General features: G+C 49.4%; 1 protein-coding gene across 1 annotated transcript in view; it reads right to left on the bottom strand.

Moving 5' to 3' along the window:
- LOC136659986 (ATPase family AAA domain-containing protein 3) overlaps positions 1 to 20908 on the bottom strand; it is a 43752-nt gene that overhangs the window by 8580 nt on the left and 14264 nt on the right. Inside the window, exons 8-15 of the mRNA XM_066636911.1 lie at positions 17276 to 17431; positions 15576 to 15632; positions 13560 to 13685; positions 10112 to 10236; positions 7496 to 7547; positions 6584 to 6654; positions 2629 to 2796; positions 1521 to 1629 (exon numbers count right to left, since the gene is read on the bottom strand). Coding sequence (XP_066493008.1) covers positions 1521 to 1629; positions 2629 to 2796; positions 6584 to 6654; positions 7496 to 7547; positions 10112 to 10236; positions 13560 to 13685; positions 15576 to 15632; positions 17276 to 17431 — 864 coding nt within the window. The remainder of the gene's footprint in view (positions 1 to 1520; positions 1630 to 2628; positions 2797 to 6583; positions 6655 to 7495; positions 7548 to 10111; positions 10237 to 13559; positions 13686 to 15575; positions 15633 to 17275; positions 17432 to 20908) is intronic.

The following is a 20908-nucleotide window of genomic DNA, read 5'->3' on the forward strand; positions in this document are numbered from 1 at the left end:
CCTTTGGAAAGCACCTGCAGTAGCCCACTCAAAAGGCAGAGCTGACCCTTTAGACCACATGGCCAGAGCCAACATGGCTGAGAAAAACCTCACTATGGAGGCCCACGGGCAAAGCAGCATCTATTCCAAATTATTACTAGACACCGATGTGAGCCTAAGAAAGAGGCACGTGCTTTACAAATGTGCACACGCTCTCTTTGACAGATTGCTTTGGTTCTGCCACTGAGGAACAAGAGTCCACTGGAAATATTATTCAGCCTTGGGTGGTTTCTGAGATTTCAGCACTTAGTATTGCTGACACACTTTCAAGCAAAGCTCGCCAGCTTTAAGGACTAGAAACCTGTTTTACATTTCAAAAGACAGAGAAGATGGGATTTCCAGGAAGCTGGGCCCTGCCCGCAAAGCCTCCTGTGACAGTGTGTAATTCCTTCCTGTTGAGAAATCATGTCCTTCGACCTGGAAGTAAACCCAATCTGCCTACTTACTACACAGAATATGGTGGCAGAATTCTGGACTGTCCCACTGCAGTCTGCAACACGGGGAAGAAACCATGTTTGAGAATGCTTCCCCAAGCATCTCACTGCATGCAGTAATCAAGCACATTGCAGCAAAGGTTTAAATGCAGATCTCTCCCTGATCTGTTGCTTCTTTGCAGGGATAAGGATTCAAAAATATGACTTGAACCACCAACACCCTCAAATGAAACAAACCAGAGTTCTCCAACAGATATTGCTTTAAACTGCGTTAACAGGTAGACAGCACCGCTTTCTTCCCATTGGGTTTCTGGTTATTAAATGGGGAAGAAAAGGCTTCTGCTCATGATCAAGAGACCCTAATCTCTTTATCTAATTTTTACAAATTCCAAGGCCTGACTAACTCTCAACTGTAAGCCTTTAATTGTTGTTGGCATCCTTCAGTCTCGGAAGACTATGGTATCGCGCTCTGAATGGTGGTTCTGGAACAGAGTGTCCTCTCCAGTGCGCAAAGCCTGGGTAAAGTAGATATGGGGGATAGACTGTTTCCCATGCAGCAAATCTCCCCTCTTCACGTCGCTGAAATGGTCCAATGGAAAGGCAGAGGCCAATACGGTTGGTTCCAGCGGCGTCGCAGGAGTTGTCAGAACGTGACTGTGTTCAGCCATGAACTGCCTCAGGGACTCCGGCTCCGGATTTTGCCTCGAGGTTGACCCCTGAAGCCTTTTCCATAACTGGATGTAGCCACAAGGCAGTGGAGGTTTGGGATCAGAGTTTTCCTTCTCGCAGATGAGCTGCCTTCCCAGGCTGACGAGTCCCATCTACCCGGTGGCTGTTTAGTCGCCTCTTACGACAAGTACAGCCAAACTGAGGGCCTATTCTTATCCCCAGCCCCCAGGGGAAGCCTTTAATAGCCACTTGCTTATTTACTGTGGACACCCACCCCAGAAGTAGCTGCCTGCAGACAACCTTCCCTGGCTGCAGGCAAAACTGTGTTGAAAGCCACAGAACTGGCTGCCTTGGCAGAAGGCAGAACTTGGCTCTTACCTGCCAGGCCACAGCGAGCTGGGAGATCTCTCGGCCCGACATGCCTTCCGTCAGCTTGGCGATCTCCGAGCACTTCTTCCCGTAGTCAAACTGGGCAAGCTTCAGGCGTCTAAAGGGAGGGAGCACAAGGGTTGGTATCAGGTGACAGCCAAGCCAAGAGACAATTAAATAGAACAGATTTGAGCCTGCCTGCTTCAACTTTTCCACCCTCTGAAGGCACCCAATTAGATCAAGCCCTGTCAAGAGAGACAACTCTGACAAGCCTTGGTGGTGTGGAGAGCTCTCTCTCTCTGAAGTGCATCAGAAAGGATTTAAGGCACACTGTTCATGTGCAAGATCCTCGCTCGATAAAAAGAACCTTGTTGGTCTTCCCTTCCCGCCTCAACTATAATAGCATTGGCAACTCCAGTAGCTCCATTTGAAACACTGCCCCACCAAATTATTCTGTCTTTTGAAGTTATTGTACTTAAATATTCTTATTCTATCTTTTGAAGTTATTGTAATTAAATATTCTTATTAATATTTAAATACTGCTTTTCTACAGGAGTAGTTCTGAATTCAGGAAGAGCTGAGTTCATAGCATCATAGAAATCCGAGTTGAAAGGGACCTTCAAGGTCATCAAGTCACAACTGCAACATCCCTGAACAATGGTTATCCAGCCTCAAGGCTGTGAACGAGCTGTGGTGATCTCCAGCCTTGGGCACTTCCTTTTGGACATGCAGGGAGATACCTGAAAGCCCTCGCGTTCCATTTTGAACAAACCACACTTTCCTGTAACATCCAAACCATGGTTCATTCTAACCATGGTTTACTTCAAGAAGTTGGGATCTGAAACCACCACTGCGATTCTATACACACAGGCTTGGGAACAAGACCCAAAGAAAGGGAAAGTAAAGGGTTTGGCTATCGTAGCTTTTGGCTTGGCTACTGCCAATGTTTGCCAAACTATGAACATACAAGCCCTCGCTCTACACTCAGACTGGCTCCCTGGAAAAACACTGCAAAGTTAGCTGTTCTCTTTCAGATCACACCACACTAAGAATTTCCACCCTTGGGTCTTCCCATTTCCTCCTCCTGCTCCCCTCCCCCACCAAATACTATACTTACTGCTTGCCCTCAGTGGCCGGCTTCAGGACGTGCTTGTCAAAATACATCCGAACCAGTCTCTCTCTCTCCTCCAGCTCAGGCAGCTTAAAGTTCACCATTTCGTCTATCCGATCGTTGATGGCCCAGTCAAACTGTTCCGGTTGGTTGCTAGCTAAAACCAGCATGAATCTGGGTAGGAGGCAGAGCGCACAGACCTGTGAGAGGCACACTCGTGGAAGGTTGAGAATGGGGCACATTGGAGATAATCTAGTCCAACCCTCTGCTCAGTCCCGGCATCTGTTACAGGATGCCTGATAGGGGGACATGTAGCTTCTGCTTGAAAACTAGGGAGAACTCACAACTGTAGGAGGCAGATAGTTCCAGTGCAAAACAGTTCTCCTCATTAGGAAATTCTTCCTTGCATCTAGTCTAGATCTACTTCCCTGCCCACTGGTTCTAGTCCTGCCCACAGGAGCCACAAAAAGCAAGTCCTCATTCCTCATTCCTCCCCCCCTCCATCTCCAAATGCCTACATGTGCTCTTTGCTTCTCCTTGAAGCCATGCAGTTTCATCTAACCTCCCTGCTTTTGCACCAGAATGCACCTTGGGTGTACAAACACACAAGGACTGTACCACAGTTCTCCAACGTACATTGCCTGCAAGGTCAGAAGCGTGCATTCAAGGGCACATGATTCTGTGGCTGTCAAAACACAAACAGGACTCTTGGCAGAAGTTTGCTGAGAAGCTGATAACTCCGCCTCCTCGATTCTGTCCCTTAGCTTCGTTGTGCCATCACTCCTTCTCTAAACCCCGGGCTTGCAGAAAGCTAAAGCAGGTCAAGTAACCCAAGCTTTGCAGCCACATCAACAGACCCCTTCTGGGTCAGGTCAAAAGCTTCCCACAACCAGATACCCCGGCCAGACCACAGGCAATAGACTTCAACAAGATGCTGCTTCTGAACCTAGGAGTTGGCATGGAAGCATCCCCTGCTTCCCTCCGAATCATACTATGCTTTTTCTTCTTCTTTGTGGGCTCTTCCCAGGGAGGGCACACCCCTAAATCTCTGTGAACCACAACGGGAAGGAACCACATGCAAGCTGAATGCCAGAGCCCTGACTCTGCATGTTCACTCCCTGGCTCCACAAGAGCCCTGCCTAAAATCCCTTTTGCATAACCCATCTTGATTTTCTGGTCACAGGAATGAGCAAGAGGCCACACACAAGCCAACCACAACCATCCCTGGAGACTTTTTTTTCCCCCATCCACCTCTTCTGAGATCTGAGCAGGCATCACCGGTGTGCTTTCAAACCTACCTGTGCACTCCCATGTGGCCTGGAAACTTGCTCTCTTTTAAAAACAGTCTCATTTCAAGATTCTCTGGAATGCTGAATGTGGAAGCAGAACTACCAGCCCGCAGGCTGTCCTAGTTCGGGGTTCATTAACCCACCTCTAGTGTGCACCGTGGGGTCTCATTCCGCCTCCCCCCCTCCTGTTCAACACTCCCAGCGTTTTCCCTGAACGGCTCTGTGATCTGCATGGCTGCAGATGGAATAGCACGCAGCATATAAAGGCTTGGTTTTATCCTTTGCTCTATAACAATGTCTGCTGCTACACTTCTCCCTCCACCTCGCCCCTCCCCCGCCAATCCCCTCCAGCCCTCTCTCGCCAACTTCATTTTAATGTAGTCATTGACGACGCTCCTGACTTAATGGAGCATTATGAACCGAAATGGGTTCTCTAACGGGAGCAATCGGAACAGCGATACACTCGCCATCTGTCAAGAGCCGGGCCATGCTGGGGGCGAAAGACGCATGCTCTCGTCACTCATGGCAGTGGACAACTTTTCCAGATGTCCCATCTCTGGTGTCACGTATATGGTGTGTGGCTGCCAAGGGTACCAAGAGAGGGCCTGACGTCAATCCAGAGCACAAAAATGATTCTGCGACATTTTCCCAGGCTAAAAATTGAGAGTGAATTTCCCCCTGACCACTTATACTCAGGTCTTGCTAAAACACACCAAACACTGTGTGCACACACACATCCCCACAGTCCTCTCAATACTTTTGCAAGCTAGGTCACTATTAACCTAGAAACAAGGTTTCTCTGGATCAGGCAGAAAGTCCACCATGGATACCTGGGGTGGGGCTGCAGCTCAGTGGCTTTGAAAGTCCCAAGTTCAAACTCTAGCAGCATTGCCAAGTAGGGTTCGGAAACAGAGTTCCTCTTGCCTTAAACCCTGAAGAGATGCTGCCAGCCAGTGCATTACAATGCTGAGCTAGATTGACCAAGGGTGTTCCTACTAAAGCAAAACACAGACCCAAAAAGACCAGCCACAGACTTACATAATGTGAAGACAGTTGAGTGAGGGCTACTTTCAAAGGAACAAATGTCAGGTGTGTGTATAAACAAGGAAGGCACTCTGGAGTATTTTGGAACACCCTGGGTGCCCCCCATTGAGTCAGTACAGACTGGGCAGGTGGAGTCTTCAGACTTGGGTTTCTAATTAAAAAAGCATAAAGAGATCCCATAAAATCCACCAACTGGAGCCTGACACAACAGAGTGACTGGGGGCAACAGAGCCAGGAGCAGGATGGCAGCTCAGGAGAGAAGCCAAAGATCTACAGCACCATCTGAGGGTGGCCTGCATGTGGAAATCTACATCCAGGTTATGACAAAGATTGAGAGTCAAGGGGAAGAGAGTGTGTTGCAGGGAATAAGGGGGGGGGGGAGTGCCAATAAGCCTCCCCTCCATTTCCCCATGATGATCACAGAAACACCTCCAATTTTGCTGCGTGAGAAATTGGTGGCGAAATTAGGAGGGGTCTTAGCTCAGATCTAATAATCTAGACTGCCTTGTTGCTAATAAACAGCATAGTTTAGACTTGAGGTAAGAAAATCTGAGCCACATGCACTTGAGTTAAAGTGGTGCTGCAAAACACAGAAAACACAATGCTGGTGTGGGCCGCTCAGGACTCCTGAGGGATTTCATTCAGCCCAGGAATCTGGCAGCCATTTTGGGAGAAGACAAAGCAGCAGCCATTTTGGATAACCCCCCTAGCAGCTCCTGAAACTGACACCTGGGCCTCCTTAAAGGGCTCTTGAGAAAGGCAAAACTGGCTGTACAAAAGCAAATGCTTTTTTCCAGCAGATGGCTATTAGCCGGGCTCCAAACAGAGCCATCGCTGGAGGGTTTCCACACACTCAATTCCCTGTAATGCTGGGCAAGCATTTCCTTATCCAGAACAGTTCTTGGACCGTTCTAGAATAATCCGTGGGAGCAATGCTGGGGCAGAGGGGAGGAACTACAGGTCAACTACAGTTGTTCCTGGAATTCAGTGGGCAAACAAATTCGAGCATCTGCAGCAAAAGCCAGCATTGAGGAAACTCTGCATCTCATTTGTTGGAAGCCTGCCCCTGTATGTGTGGGAATGACCCACAAAATGATACCCAATTTGTAGAACATATCTGAACATATGAAGTTGCTTCCTACAGAGTCAGACCATTTGACTCACTGTCGTCAAGCACAGACTGGCAGCATCTCTCCAAGGTTTCAGACAGGGATCTTTCCTAGACCTACCTGGGGATTGAACCCGAGACCTTTCTGTGTGCACAGCAGGGACTCTACCATTGCATGACAGCCCCTTCCCAATGGTAGAGGCACCCCCGAGACAGGTGCCACTGCCTCCTACACTCTCCACCTGGATGGGGTCAAAACAAGCAGCTTCCCAGACAGTGTGAAATGCAAGAAAGCACCCAAGATACCTTTGCAGACCAGATGATGATTGGGTCCTTACACAGTGTTGTAATTATGCAACAGCCCTGGCCTGGGGTCAAGCAGCGTGAACAGGTCTCAGAGTGGAAAGCAGTAGGCTTTTCTGCTCCTGCCAACCCCCAGGGAGCATGGTAGCAGGAGCTGGGATGTCAAAACAAGGCAGGGAGCACCAGAGACATGGTGCCCTCCACCCTCGCTCCTTACTTGTTGCTATGCTGTCCCGTCCTGTGCAGGAATGCGTTCAAGGTTGCTCTCAGGTCTTCACTGATCTTTTCCTGCAAGAGGTAAAACAAAAAAAGATAAAATCCAATGTTAACGAGCGACCTCAGGGGCAGCAAGACATCTTTCCAAAACAAAGCTAAACATCCAACGCTGCCTTTGGCAGAGTCAGACTCTTAGTATTGTCAGACACTGACTGGCAGCATCTCTCCATTGTATCAGAGAAGCGTCTCTCCCAACCCTACCTAGAGATGCTGCCAGGGATCCAAAAGGGGAGTTCCTGCAGGCAGAGGAGCTGCTTTAGTACTGAGCTATGAACTGCTGAGACATAAATCGAGAAGGATCCCAGCAGTGGTCTCAGAAAGCGCCTTGTGACGTCCCCCATTCCCAATGGATGACATGCTCTGCAATGCTGTTCTCCCACTGGCCCGGAGCAACTTTGCTTTTCCAGCCCCACTGCATGCTGGGCTTTTAAAAACGCACCACTCGTCCCAGAAGGCTCAAGGGTGGGTAAACACATCTCAGAGCAGTCAGGCATTAAATGCATTAAATTAAAGGCATTAAATGCAAACCGCAGCTGCTAAAAGAGGGCTGACAAACCACAAAAGAGCAGCCCTACCTGGGTCCCTCTGCAGCCCTGAGGTGCCACTTCTGCCACCTTATTCTCCTCCTAACACCCCTGGCTAGACTTTCCATTCACTCCCACGGCTAACTAACCAAGACAGTTAACTTGGCTGTGCCAAGTCACTTAATTACAGGTGTAGAAGGGGCAGTTCTTACAAGGTTGCAATAAGTCTCACCCACCAAGGCCAACTAATCAGGTTAAATGAAAATGCTGCCAGTTGAGGATCAGCCCTGGGATGAATGGAGAAAGGAAGGAGGGGGTAAGGCCCTTACCACTGCTCTCTTCCGCAGGAATGCGTCAGCTTCATCCACGAACAGCAAGAGACTGAAGAGGGGAGGGTGGAAATAAAAAGGAAAAAACCTTAGCGGAGTCTTCTATGATGGATCAAGACAAGCAAAGCAAGAAGAGAGTAATACGGAAAATTGCATGACACACGAGTAGTTGCTGGAACTCAGCGCCACTGGATGTTGGACAGTCAATGTATCACAGCTAGTTCTTCCCCCTCTCCTCTCAGGCCTTGGTTACTCCCTCTCTGTAAGCTCCTTGGGGCAAAGATCTATCTTTTTTTTCCTCGTCACCTCTGCTGTGAACAGGAAGGTGGGGTGCACCCCAAGAGGTAAGGATCCAAAGAACCAATAGCATTTCCATGCTGCCGGTGAGCATGAGTAGCAGCAGCACATGAGGCTTCTCTTCCCAGTTTTGGGTCTGGCTTCACAAGCAGGTTAGGACGAGAGTCTGGTCCAAGAACACTCTCTGAGCCTGCGAGGGAATTCGCAACCCGAGTCCCCTGCGCGAGTCTTGGCTGCATGGATATTTTTAAAACCCCTTTTCCATTTAATGGTAGACCCACCCAGGAAATCCAACATTCGGGGAGCCATCACCAAAAATGCTCTTCCTGTCACTGCTGTCCTCCTTGCTCCAGTCAAGAGTGGCACACAAAAAAAGCCCTGCTCTGAAGACCTCTGGGGACGTAGCCAGTCAATATGAGAGAATGCAGACTTTAAGACACTCTGCCCCCCCCCCGACCGTTAATGGCTTGGGCCTGATCTGGCAGCTCTTCACATATACAGGCTTTGGTTTGTACAAAGCCACTATCGGAGCACCCAACAGGCTCGGCTACACAAAGCATGCATCTTGGAACACATCCCCTTCCTCGCCCTAATCCCCTGCAGCATGCAAATGTTCCTCGATGCACAGATTTGAAGGGGGGGAAAAAAATGAAACAGTCTGCTTAAGACAGGAGGCCAGGGAAACCCATGCTGCACTCGAATTTTGCTCAAGAGACACCCTTTGCTCCAAGGACCGACAAGATTCGCTGGAAAAGGGATGCCAACTGAAGCAGGCAAAGCCCCAGGTCTGCCCTCCACCTGCCACAGCCTGTTTCCTGGCAGGCCCCTGGGCAAAGTTAATAATTTAACCAGTGCTGCCGATCCATTTTTAAACGCCCGCTGTGCTCTCGCTCATTGCCTCCCTGCCTCTCTCTCTCTCTCCCCTCCAGCCCAACACTGGGAGACATAAACTGCCAAAGGAAGTTGGTTTTCCAAGTTTTAAATATTTCAGCGCATGGGCTTTTTCCTCCCCTCCCTTCTCCCTCCCCCCCAAGTGGAAAATAGAAACGTTCGTGTGATGAATGCGGCAGCGGATCGAGCCAGGCGCAGGGAGAGAATGGCTGCCAGAATCAATCAAGGGACACATTTGTCAGCAATTAGGCACACTCAACACCGATCCCCCCTTTCGCAGCCCCCAAAATAGGACAGGAAAAGAATACACTGAATGCGAACCCTCTTATTGGATTTTAATGAGCATTCATCATGGGGGGGGAAAAGGACGGGGGGAAGGGGATGGAAAGCCAAGACACATCAGCCTGCGACAGGCGCTAGTTCACTCCGGCGCTGCAGGAAAGAGCTATGGCGATGCAGTGCATTGCCTGGTGAGATCCAGGATGCGGCCGCCCCCGCACTTCAGAACATGAAGCTGCCTCAGCCGGAGCCCACTGGTCAATCCGGTCCTGCCTGTTCTGACTGGCAGTTTTGCCTCTAAGTCCGAAGCAAAGCTCTCTCCCAGGCCGGCTGTGACCAGAGTGCTTTCAATCGGGGACCAACCCTGTGGCCGTCTGCATTGTGGCCCCCACCAAGTGAAGTCAAATTACACCATTGCCAAAGGGTTGCGCTACCAGTCTAGGCAGCTGTCTGCCCGAGACACTGATGAGCTGCTGCCGGTCAGAGTGGGTGCTTCTTCCCCAGGTCCTTCGGGATGCTAAGGCTGCATCTCACACATACAAAGTGCTGCTGGGCTGCCAAGCCGTGTCCCCTGCTCCCCAAAGACCCCCAAACCCAGTGGAGACCTGTATTCACTGTATTCCCATACAACAGATGGCAAAATATCTGTCTCTTTCTCTCTCCTTTCCCTTTAACTTCTGTGCAAATCCACAGCACAGATGCCCCACTCCCCCCGGCACAACTGATTCTGCCCGATGGTTGCTTTCCTGGAGACATCCACCATCCCCTCCTGCCCCACTTTTGCTTTGACCCCAGCCAACATTTCTTTTAAGACTCCCCCTTCCTGGCTTCTGGGTCAGCAGCACCCAGAGCACCTTGTGCGCAGCTGACTCCTGAGTACCAAAAGCTCACAGCCATTTCTTGCCAATGCCCCACATCTAGCAGTTGTTCATCTCTGCTTTTCAGGTTCAGCGTTGGAAAAAATTTCCAAAATGTCTTGCAAGGATCTGGGATTGGTGAAACAAGGAAGGAGCAAAGGAGATGTGGAGAGGAGACTTAGTGGCAAGTGGAGGCCAGGAGAGGAGGGAAATCACTCCACCATTCTGCCCAAGCAACAGAAAGCTCTTGACCCAAGAAAGCCATTGGGGGGGGAACAGGTGGTCAACTTACCCTCTCCTGCTGGTGTTTGCCCAGTCAAAGACTTTGTGCATGGCAGTCACTCCTTCCCGCCCCATGGGGGCGACGTCACCACCGGTCATGATGGCGTAATCCATGCCCGAATGCATGGCAAGTTTCTGGAGAGAGGGAAGGAAGAGACGGAAGCAGCAATCAACATTCATCCAAAGGTCTGAAAGAATTCAGCACAGCCTCTTCTTCCCCTAAGCAGGAGCCCACAAAGCCAGATTCAGGACCCTGGAGAGCTCCAGAAGCTCCAGCAAGGTTAGAGGAGAAAGGTCTCCAGGGACCCCACCCAGTTCCACAACTTTGCTCCAGCAAGGACTTGAGACATGAAGGCCTCAATACTTCCCCTCCCAGCCCAGATTGCCCTTCCCAGACTCTGTCTCCTTTCCTGGAGCATGGAGAGACTTGGGAGGACCAGCCCTTTAGCCTAGAGCCTTCCACTCCTCCATTGCATCCCTCCAGGCCCTCAGCTGGTTCTAGTGTTCTCTTGAACTTGCCCAAGGTTCCGAGCATGGGAGAAGCTAGTTTCTCAAGGAGCTCAAGCTCTGGCATGTCCTTGTGCTAACTGGATCTGGGACTTGTCCTCCCAACCCAGCTACCCCTTCCTCCTCAAGGTTGATCTCACAGCTTCGGCTCAAGGAAGGGGTCATGACATAAAGAACTTTACAGCCAGCAAATGTCAATCTGTCCCAGCCCTCAAGACTACAGAAAACAGGAATGCTAACAGTTCCTCTGAAAGGTTCAGAAGATGAGGCGGGCACAATGTGGGGTTGCAACTGCCCTGCGCAGTTTCTGAGCTTGGGAACTAGAATGTTAGCTCGGAGGAACAGAAGCAACCCTGCTGCATCAGACCAAAAGAATGCCCAAATCCCATTTTAAAACTAACGGATGCTCAAAACCTATAGAGCATTGATTCCCAACATTTTGTGTGTGGGAGGGTGGGAGGTTTGCTTGTGGTCCACAACAATTCCTATTTTTGCTTCACTGGTCTGCGGATGCCTAAAGGTTGGGAACCACTGCAGTAGAGGGAAAGCAGGCAGGAATTTGCTTTATGTGCCGCCAGCAGGCTTTGGCTAAACAGAACCAAAATAAGAAACAGTCAATGGCTAAGTTATACTCCCATAAGGCAATTAAGTTTCTCTGTAAACACCCTTCCCCATATACAACGAACAGTCTTCCCTTAGTAAGAACCAGACCTTGAGAGGTCTCTAAGGGAGACACCCATCTGTTAACACTTCTTGGCTCAGTCCCGTGTCACGATGAAAAGGCCTGTATCTCCCCTGCCCCCTGCTGTCGGCAAAGGGGTTATTCCCTCCAGACTAGCTCAAAGGCCGCCGAGACATTTCACGAGCCTAGCCCGACCAGCGGTGTGTCACCGCTGCCTCTGCTAATTATGTCAGGCTCCCTGTGTGTGGCTGGCCGGCTCTGCAGCGGGAAAAGCCCAAGGAGAGGGAGGAGAGAGATGAGGGGGAATCACTGTGTACAGTTCTGGTCGCCTGACTGCCAAAGGCAGAGCTGGGGGGAAAAGGGCATTTAGGACTTTTTTAGAAATAAAAAGACCAAAAAAAAAAAAACCCCTCTGAAAACAAGAGTGTAGATCAGGGGTCAGAAACCTTTGGCCTGTAGGCCAAATCTGGCCCGCCACCCAAAGTCATCTGTGTAGTATTACATACACAGGCACTAAGATGTCTTAGCATATTTGGCATCAAGGACAGTCAGGCACACCTGCGCAGTTGGGCACACTCAACTGCCCTTGAAAATATGTTGGGTCATTGAACTCTGTGCCTGTGAGCAGCAGAATGCTATGAAGGAGAATCTTATCTAGGAATGTGTTTGCTGTAAAGCTAGAACTAGCAAGTATGAAGCAAGGTAGCATCCTTGTGGAAATTTCCCAACTACGTAACCTTATATCATGTGTTTTGAGACTTAATAAAAAGCTGGGTCGGGAGCCAGGAGACGGCACTTGACTTCTCCCTTGATTTCATTCTTGCTCCTGCTTCCAGCACTTTCAACCTCTCTGAAACCTGTGTCTGTTGTCTAATTCTTGCCATGGCTTTTCTGCCACACCAACGCAGCATCTCAGGCTGCTCCTCAGGTAGCACCAAAATGCTACAATCTGGCTCACACAGAGTTTGGCCTGGGAGGTGAAGCCTCCTGCCCAATTTGACATTCGCCTAGGTGGGCAGCTTTGCCATTTCCCATCTGGCACACAGTCAACTGGGTAGGAAGCCTCACCTCCCAAGCTGATTTCTGCAAAGCCACTTCCAGGAGCTCAGCAACCCAGAAGTTTGTGACATGATGATGTCACTGTCAAATGTCAGCCCCTTTCCCCCCAAAACAGTTTCCCCTGGGGTAGATGATGGTGAGACTTCAGTTCAAGTTCCATGGTGGAAATACAGGCAGATAAACCTGCTTATGATGAATCTACAAGGTATATACTTAAATAAATAAAACTGGCAGCCAGACAATGCTCAGATGTCCTCATAAAGGAGATCAGACAAATCCATGGGAGGATGAGAAGCTATTCAAGACCATTGGTCAAAACTATAAAGAAACACCATGTTTCGAGGCAGCCTACCACTGAAGACCAGTTGCTAGGAGAGGGATGGACAGACTCACAGCAAGGTAGGGCTACTGCTTCGATTTCCTGCTTGTGGGCCTCTGGGAAGCAGCTGGCGGGCCACTGAGAGAAACAGGATGCAAGACTTGATGGGTCGTTGGTTTCACCCAGCCGGGCTCTCCTTAGGGTGGCAAAAGGCCCCAATTCCCCTTGTTGTGCAGGAAAAGAAGGGGGTCTGGTGGACCTCTGTTTTAACAGCCCCCACCTGCCTGTGAGCCAACACACCAACGAATAGGCTATGTCTTCCTTTTCAAAACGAAGTAAGCGCATTTCTAGCCCCGATGGGCTGATAAGATATGCTGAAATGGGTGCTGCAGAAGCAGGAGAACGGGCTGCTGGAATCTCAGAACCCAGCAAGATTGGGGGTGGAGGAGGGGGCTTTAGTGCACTCGCCTCTCCCATGACTCACAAAGCTGGAATTACGCAAAAGAGCAAGACGAAAAATGGCAACAGCAAAATTGTGCAAAAGAAGAGAGGCAAGGCATACTTTGAACAAGGAACGCAACTCAGAGAATTGGGGGGGGAGGGGTGGCGCACAATTTAGACTGCCTGAGCGCAGAGTGGTTTAGTGGGGGCAGTGTTTCCGCAGCACCAGCGCACACACCCCATGCTGGAAATAACATGGTTTGCATGATAAAGTCCCAGGCAATTCCTGGCAGCATCTCCAGTCCCCCTTCAGAAATCCTGGAGAGCAGCTGCCAGTCTGTGTGGCAAAACGAGCTAGGCAGACCAAGGGTTAAACTCAGTAGGCAGCAGCTTCATCTATGTAAAATAATGACAGCAGCTTCTGCTGTAACTGTGATGAAATTGGGTTACCTTGGCAAACAGAGTCTTTCCGGTCCCAGGAGGCCCATACATGAGGATATTCCGATATAGGCTTCGGTTCTGCCTTGTGTTCCGCGTGGCGATGGCGATGTCCCGGACGCGCTCCTCCAGCTTGGGCTGCGAGAACAGCAGGGAGAATGGGGACAGTCAGCAAGTCACAGAGTTCATACTAGGGGTGGAAGCCTGCTGGATCACACCAAACTTGGGTCCACCTGGTCTAAGTGCCCACTGCCCACACCAGTCACCTGGGTGCCTGTAGGAAATCCCAGAACAATGCACTATTAAAAATATTGCGGCCCTCGGGGCCTTTCAATCAGCCCCTCGGGGAGCCCCCGGTCTCCAATGAGCCTCTGGCCCTCCAAAGACTTGCTGGAGCCCGTGCTGGCCTCTCAGCAAGAGAAAGACTGTTCGACCTCTCACTTGAGCTGCAGGACAAGGGCTCCCTCCACTACTTGCTGCTTCACGCCTGTGATGCAGCAGTGGCAGCGAAGGAAAGGCTGGCCTTGCTTTGTGCAAGTTTTTTATAGGCCTTGAGCTACTGCAAGACCTTCATTCATTCACTCATTCCATCTTTAATATATTCATTTATGTAAATTTATTCAAATTTCAAATTGTAAATTAATTCTTTTTTTCCCTGCCCCCGACACAGTGTCAGAGAGATGATGTGGCCCTCCTGCCAAAATGTTTGGACACCCCTGCAATAGAATAGAGCCTTTTTGTGGCTACGGTTAAAATGCTTCCATGGTCTTTCCCAAAATTTCACCTATGATCTACCCACTTGATCCAACTCTACCTTTGGACCACACATGAGTACAAACACAGCTGGCAGAATCCAGCCCACAGACATTGCTCAGTGTAGCATACTGGATTTTTTTAAAAAAGGAACTGCCTCCCCTTTTCAAAACATTGCTTCTCGCCCCATCTCCCCCCGAGACGATAACTCCCTAAGGAGCACCAGAAGTGCAGGAAGGAGGGGGCAAACACGCTTTTTGCCTCATTAATTCCTACCCACTATTTGTGACAAGCAAAGCAGTGGCAGAAACTAAAAGCACTTTTGCACGCTGACAAACGAGAAAGTCTTGCTTTTTAAGCATTGATGATTCAGGGGTTTTCCCCCCCCCCAGTTCCAGAGCGAAGCAGTTAAAAGGTTCCCCTGTGCATGCCTGGAGTGGAAGCTTGCTTGCCATTGACTCAGCTAAACTGGCCCAGCCGTTACTGCCCTATACAGAGCCAGCAGTGACAGCACAAGAAGGGGCCGGTGAGGTATCAACACCGCTTTTGAGGAGCTGGAAGGGGGCTGGAGAAGAGTGGATCCCCAAGAGAGGATAAGTCACAGCAGCTAAGCCCGTAGTCTTTTACACTCATTCCTGGGGGTAAGTCAGTTGGACTTGCTTCCAGGGAGACACCGCAAGGATTGAGCTCTAGGAGAGTGAGCGGCCAAACAGGAGCTTCCAAGTTCAAAAGTCATAAGAAGAGCCTTCCTGGATCAGGCCCAAGGCTCATCTATCCCACTTCCTGCATCTCACAGTGCCCCACCAAGGAGCACACACAAGATCCCGCTTTCCTGTAGTCACTGCCGTGCATCTGGCATTCAGAGACAGGTATCCTCTGGAGCCTGAAGGCTGCATGTAGTCACTATGACTTGTAACCTGTAATGAACTTTTCCTTCATCAATCTTTCCAAGCCCCTTTTCAAGGCATCTAGGCCAAGTGGCACAATATCCTGTGGCAGGGAGTTCCAAGATTAATCACATGCCGAGTAAAGAAATATTTCCTTCTGTCTGTTCTAACTCTCCCACCAGTCAGTTTTAGTTGACGTCCCTTGGTCTGGGTGCTCTGTAAGAAGGAAAAGTAGCCACTGCTAGGAATACCAAGCTTGATGGCTCATCTGACTGGACTTGCTATGGCAAGGATTGCTAATGAAATTTCTACTTCTTGAGTAGATGACCCCTAAGAAATTATCTGAGTTCTGAAAAGTGCCAGAGACACATTAAGTGTTGTTACTCACACTGAGAACGACCCCTTCAAGAGCGTCCTGGGCCTTACTGGTCAGCCGCTTCCCAACCTGAGAAGGGAGAGAAACAGAAAAGGTAAGCTTAAAGCAGCTGCCATATCAGAAAGCAGGTATTTGGGGCAGTCCTGCTAATTGTAACCACTCAGCGTTTGCCCTTCAGGAGCAGACTCCAGCTGGTCACCCATAAGCAAGGAGGGAACAGCCAAGCTCCCTCCTACTGAAGCACCAAATGTCAAGAGTCTGGATGCACCTCGAGGTAATCTAGTCCAACCCCCCCTCCCTTCTTGTCAGAGGTAAGGTAGGATGAAGCATGGGGACCTGTTAAGTGCTAACCAAAATCCAGCTGTCTTCCCTCTGACACCAAACACATCCTGGCAACTCTCTCCAGGTGAACAGTCCAATGCTCCACAACCAGAGGTAAAACCAGGTCATAAGCATAGCACTATTCTCCTTTCCTTTGATGTTTTAGCAGTGACCACACACACCCCCCCCCCCCAAAGGTGCAGCTTTGCATGTCACAGCCCCGTCCTAACCTGTGCTGGAACAGGCAGGTCAGCTGGCAGGCAGGGTTGGAGGTGGCTGTGGTGCAGCTTGAGACAAGGGGATATTTTTCCCCTTATCCTTATACAGTCACTGCAATGGGGCTACTTGGATCTGTGCCAGCTAAATTGCTGGGACAGATCCGAGCAGTCAGATGTCAGGCCAGACTGCTTGGGAGGGGGGTCAGGATCCAACCAGAGGCTGGTCCCATACCCCTCCCGGGCCCATCCCACCCATGGGTCTACCCAGCCCTCCACCTGTCCCGGAACACCCTCAACAAACCCTTGTGCCAAAGGCCCAGTGGCAGTGCAAACTTACCTTTTCTGGGGCTTGCTCTGGTGCAGAGGGACGGGACATGTATCCTCGCACCAACCTCCCCGACTCCCAGTGGTGCAAATGCTTTACGGCACATTCGCAACACCCAGAAGCCAGCGCAAAGGACTTGTACTAGCTTAAGCGCAATCATAGTCATACCTTCCTTTAATAGGGAAGGGACCACAACTCAGGGACAGTACACCTCTTTTCCAGGAAGAAAGTTCCAAGGTTCAATCCCTGACAGCATCTCTAGGTAGGGCTGGGAAAAGTCCCTTGAGTGAAACTCAGGAAAGATGCTGCCATTCAGTGCAGGCAATACAGAGCAGATGAACCAAGGGTCTGACTCAGTCAGGGAGCTTATATGCTTATCAGGAACACCCACAGCTCAGTAGGGGAACCCCTGCTTTGCATACACTGAAGCGCCACTTCACCCTTTGGATGGGGATGAGAAAAACCATGGGGATCTGCCACATTCACTGTAGACATTCGTGAGCTAAATCAGTGAAGGGTATGACTCAGCATAAGGCACCTTCATATATTCAAATGTGCTTACTAATGCCAGAGAGACTAAAAAGCAATTTGGGTCACTTCCTGTTTGCCTAGGGTGAGCAGAAAAGATAAACTGGGTGAGCAAGCAGTGCCCTCCACAAGCTCTTTTCTCACAGTCAACATCAATCGCCAGGATGTTCTCAGGCCAAGGAAGGAGCACAGCAGTGGTAAGGGAAGCTAAAATGGCAGGAATAGAACAGGAAAATGGGCAGGCAGCGGGCTGAAGTAGAAAAAGGAGATGGCCTCCAGTTGACTCTTTGCTAGGCTGTCCTCAGAGTTGGCAGACGCACCTTAATGGGATGCTTGAGTGCTTCCAGGACAGTGATGCGGGAGGTCTCCCTCACCAAAGACGGCTTGCCCAACCGAGCCTCAATGTATCGGCCAGCAACGGCAGTCGCGTTCTTGGCGCTGTAAATGCCAACTGCCAGGAGAGTCAAACCTGCCACCTGGCAGAGGGGGGAAAAAAAACAACAACAGGAGGCACTTGAAGACTTAACACAAACTAGATCAAAGCAGAGATGAAGAGAAATTCAACACAATATAAGAAATTTTAAAATCTGATTAAACAAATAAAATCTATTAGCAGCATTTTAACTATTTAGCCTGAAGATTAGCTATAAATGAACCTTGAAGCCTATACTTAACATCTCTTTAAAAGTCCGCCGAATACACTAGCTTAGCATTTCTCAAACTGTCGGTCGGGACCCACTAGGTGGGTCACGCAGCACCTAGCTCAACCACCAGTGAAAATATAGAACTGAAAATACAGGGTACAGAACTGCTGGGCAGGGAGGGGGAGCCTGGTGGGAGCCAGGCATGATGGTTTGCTCTGAATAGGTGGGAAATACGGATGCTGGAATTGGGATGCTGGCTGTGTGGTTGGAGGAGGGTCCAAGTCCGCATTCCGCTTTTACTTTTGAGCTGGAGCGTTTGAATTCCAAGCTCCGCAAAACGACAACACAAGCATGCTGTGTAATTTGGCTGATTGCGACTTAGGTTTGAAGACTAAACTGATGATGTTACTTGCGGGTTAATGACATCACTTCCGGTGGGTCCCGACAGACTGTACTTCTAAAAAGTGGGTCCCTGGGCTAAAAAGTTTGTGAACCGCTGCCCTAACCTGTGCAAACCACGATCTGTGCTAACCATGTTTGAGAGCCCAAACCATGGTTAGAACTTCCCAAAATACACGAAAACAAGAGCTGCTTGTATTTCCTGCCTGATCCGTGCTCTTGTTTCTATGGTGTAGGCGTCCCCCAAAGCAGAGCCACAACCACTGGAGTAGTAAAAACAACATTTTAACTATAGTAATGCACATACCCAAATTTACTGACTCTCAGTGATAAAAAGGTTTTGACCAACTGCCTTCCAGCGCCACCTGCAGTTTCTAAAACATAGATGCCTGCACACCACCAGTTATATTTCAGATAAAACAATTAAGCAAAATTAATTAATTATGCATACAATCAATACAAACGTTGATTTCCTGAATGCTGTGAAGCAAAGTTAGCAACGGTATATTTTATCTTCTTTTAGTAAATGTCTGAATACGTGAATCTTGGAACAAGCAAAGCCTAATGCAGTGGAAACAATGCCCAGATCTTGATCTGACAAAACTACTAGATCAGAAGGTCTACTAAATTGATTGAAACTCTTCCCTTATCAGTTGGGTTGTTTTTTTTAAACCACAATGGTGAGGACTAGAAACTTTAGAAGAAAAATGCTAGGATTCTCAGAGCTGCGCCAGCCGATTGTCTTGCTGAATGGGGATCTAGACTTACAGGTCTCCTGCATGAACACACGCATACTGCATTGTGCATCCTCTTTCCTTGCTGAAAGAGCTGCTAAACGTTCCCACCCGGTTCCCGTCCTTAGGGACACCAAAATAAAAAATCTGCAGCTGTTCTCCTCCTCCTGCAATCAAGCTGCAAAAGGCTGAAGCTGATTAATGGGCTATTCCAATGTCGCTAAGAGCTCTTCCCCCCCATGTACCAACAAATTACCCCTGGAGGCAGGGAGTCCCAGCTTACAGGGGGTTCAGGCTGCCTGCATGCTCTGCAGGCTTCAAGGGCGGAAAGTAGAAGAGGGAGATGATGTTGGCTGAGATGCAGAACACAGTTCTGGCTTTCTTTCCCCAGGCCCACCCAAAGGTACAGGTATTGGGAAGGTTACATTCAGTAAGGTTAACTAGCTCCCCTCAGGCTGCTTTAATGCCACTGAAGCTTCCTTGATAAACTTCAGTTAAGCAACTCCCATTGCCAGAGTTTTCAATGTCTAGTGGTGCCCATTAAGAATAAAGAGTTACTGAATTAAGTCAGAAAACAATGCAGAGTTACTCAGCTGAACCACTGCTACAGCATTGTCTGGGGACTCCGCACCTGAAGGGGGGCACCTTCAGCCAGAGGATATGGAATCCCTGGGAAATGGCATCCCATCTGGCTCCCAGGACAAAGGGACCCTGGGAAATTGCTCTGACCTTGGCTACTAGAAAGAACATCTCAGCAAGGGAAAGATCAGCTTGGCCAGAAAAGGAACAGTCGGAGGGACCTTGTTTTTGGAAGGGGGGAGACAACGTACTCAAATCTGTGAACCGCCAAGGGACTATAGACCCAAACGGGAGTACTCTCTGGCCTTTGCCGTGGACCAAATAAATGAAGGCCGCTGGGTCACTCTGTAATCAAGGTGAAATGCAAGCTTTTAAAATTAAAATATAATGTAATTCAGCAACATGAGTTTCCCTTCCTACACTCAAACCCAGAACAAGCTTCCAGGCCCAGAAGAAAATGCCCACAGGGGATAGTCAGGCAGATTTATTGCTACAGGCCAATTCAAATGTGAACACTTTAGAAAAATGAAGGCGAAGCTGCTTAACTTGGAATATGAACTTCATGCAGGCACAACAGCTAGGAAGATGCTACCTACTGAGTTAGACTGTCAGTTCACAGTTCTCAGTCCCATCAACACTGGCTGGCAGTGTTTCTCCAGGATTTTAAACAGAAGACTTTCTCTGCCCCCCTTTAACAAAGCAGGTGTTCCCTCACTGAGTTACAAGAGAGCCAAGGAGGTTGGGAAGCAAAGGTATCAGGTAGTCCAGGAATAAGCAACTGAAAGCAGATGATGGGGGAAGCCAGAAGGATGTGGGGAGGAAAAGGTTAAGGTCCTTGGTCATGTGACCTTTGGACATGACCAAAGGAGAGGCGGTGCTGTTAGTGGGGGGCTGTGAGAGAAGGGGGGAGCCAATCCAGCAGTAAGGCCAAAGAGATGAGGGGAGAACTAAGGTGTTCAGAAGATCTGGCCAAACCAAGCAAATCTGTCCCTGTGGAGTGGCCAGTATGACTGCACTGACGACCCTCCAAGGTCCCTTTCAGTAATAATATTTTATGATGATTTTGAATTTTTTGCTTTTTTTTTTTAAACACCTTGAGTCAAATTTCTAGCCTTCATGGTTGTAGGGAAAAGTTGGGAGTTGTTGTGGGCTGGGTCTGTGGAAAGTTCAGCAGTCAGAGAAGTGCCTAGGGCACTAAACACTTAGGCCATGGCATCACTGCCACATCTGCTGTGGCAGAAGAGGCACTGGACAAGGTGCGCTGCTGGTGCGACCTTATGCATAAACTCTGAACCAAGCACAGCCCCATGCGTCCTGGCATCGAAACAAGCACCTAACACCAGCAAATGCTGCAAAAGCAAGTGATGCAAGGTGACTTATGCAAGAACAGCAAAAGACTGAATGGGGCTTGATTTATTTTTTTCCATCTCGCACATTCTGTGCGTTAATTGCTTCCTATGAGCCTCTTTGGGCAGGAAACCAGGTCCTCCAATTACAACTTATGCCAGAATGCCAGATGCAAGGGAGGGCACCAGGATGAGGTCTCTTGCTATCTGGTGTGCTCCCTGGGGCATTTGGTGTGAGATACAGGAAGCTG

Source organism: Tiliqua scincoides, chromosome 9 (assembly GCF_035046505.1).
Source record: "Tiliqua scincoides isolate rTilSci1 chromosome 9, rTilSci1.hap2, whole genome shotgun sequence".
Classification (NCBI taxonomy): Eukaryota; Metazoa; Chordata; class Lepidosauria; order Squamata; family Scincidae; genus Tiliqua; species Tiliqua scincoides.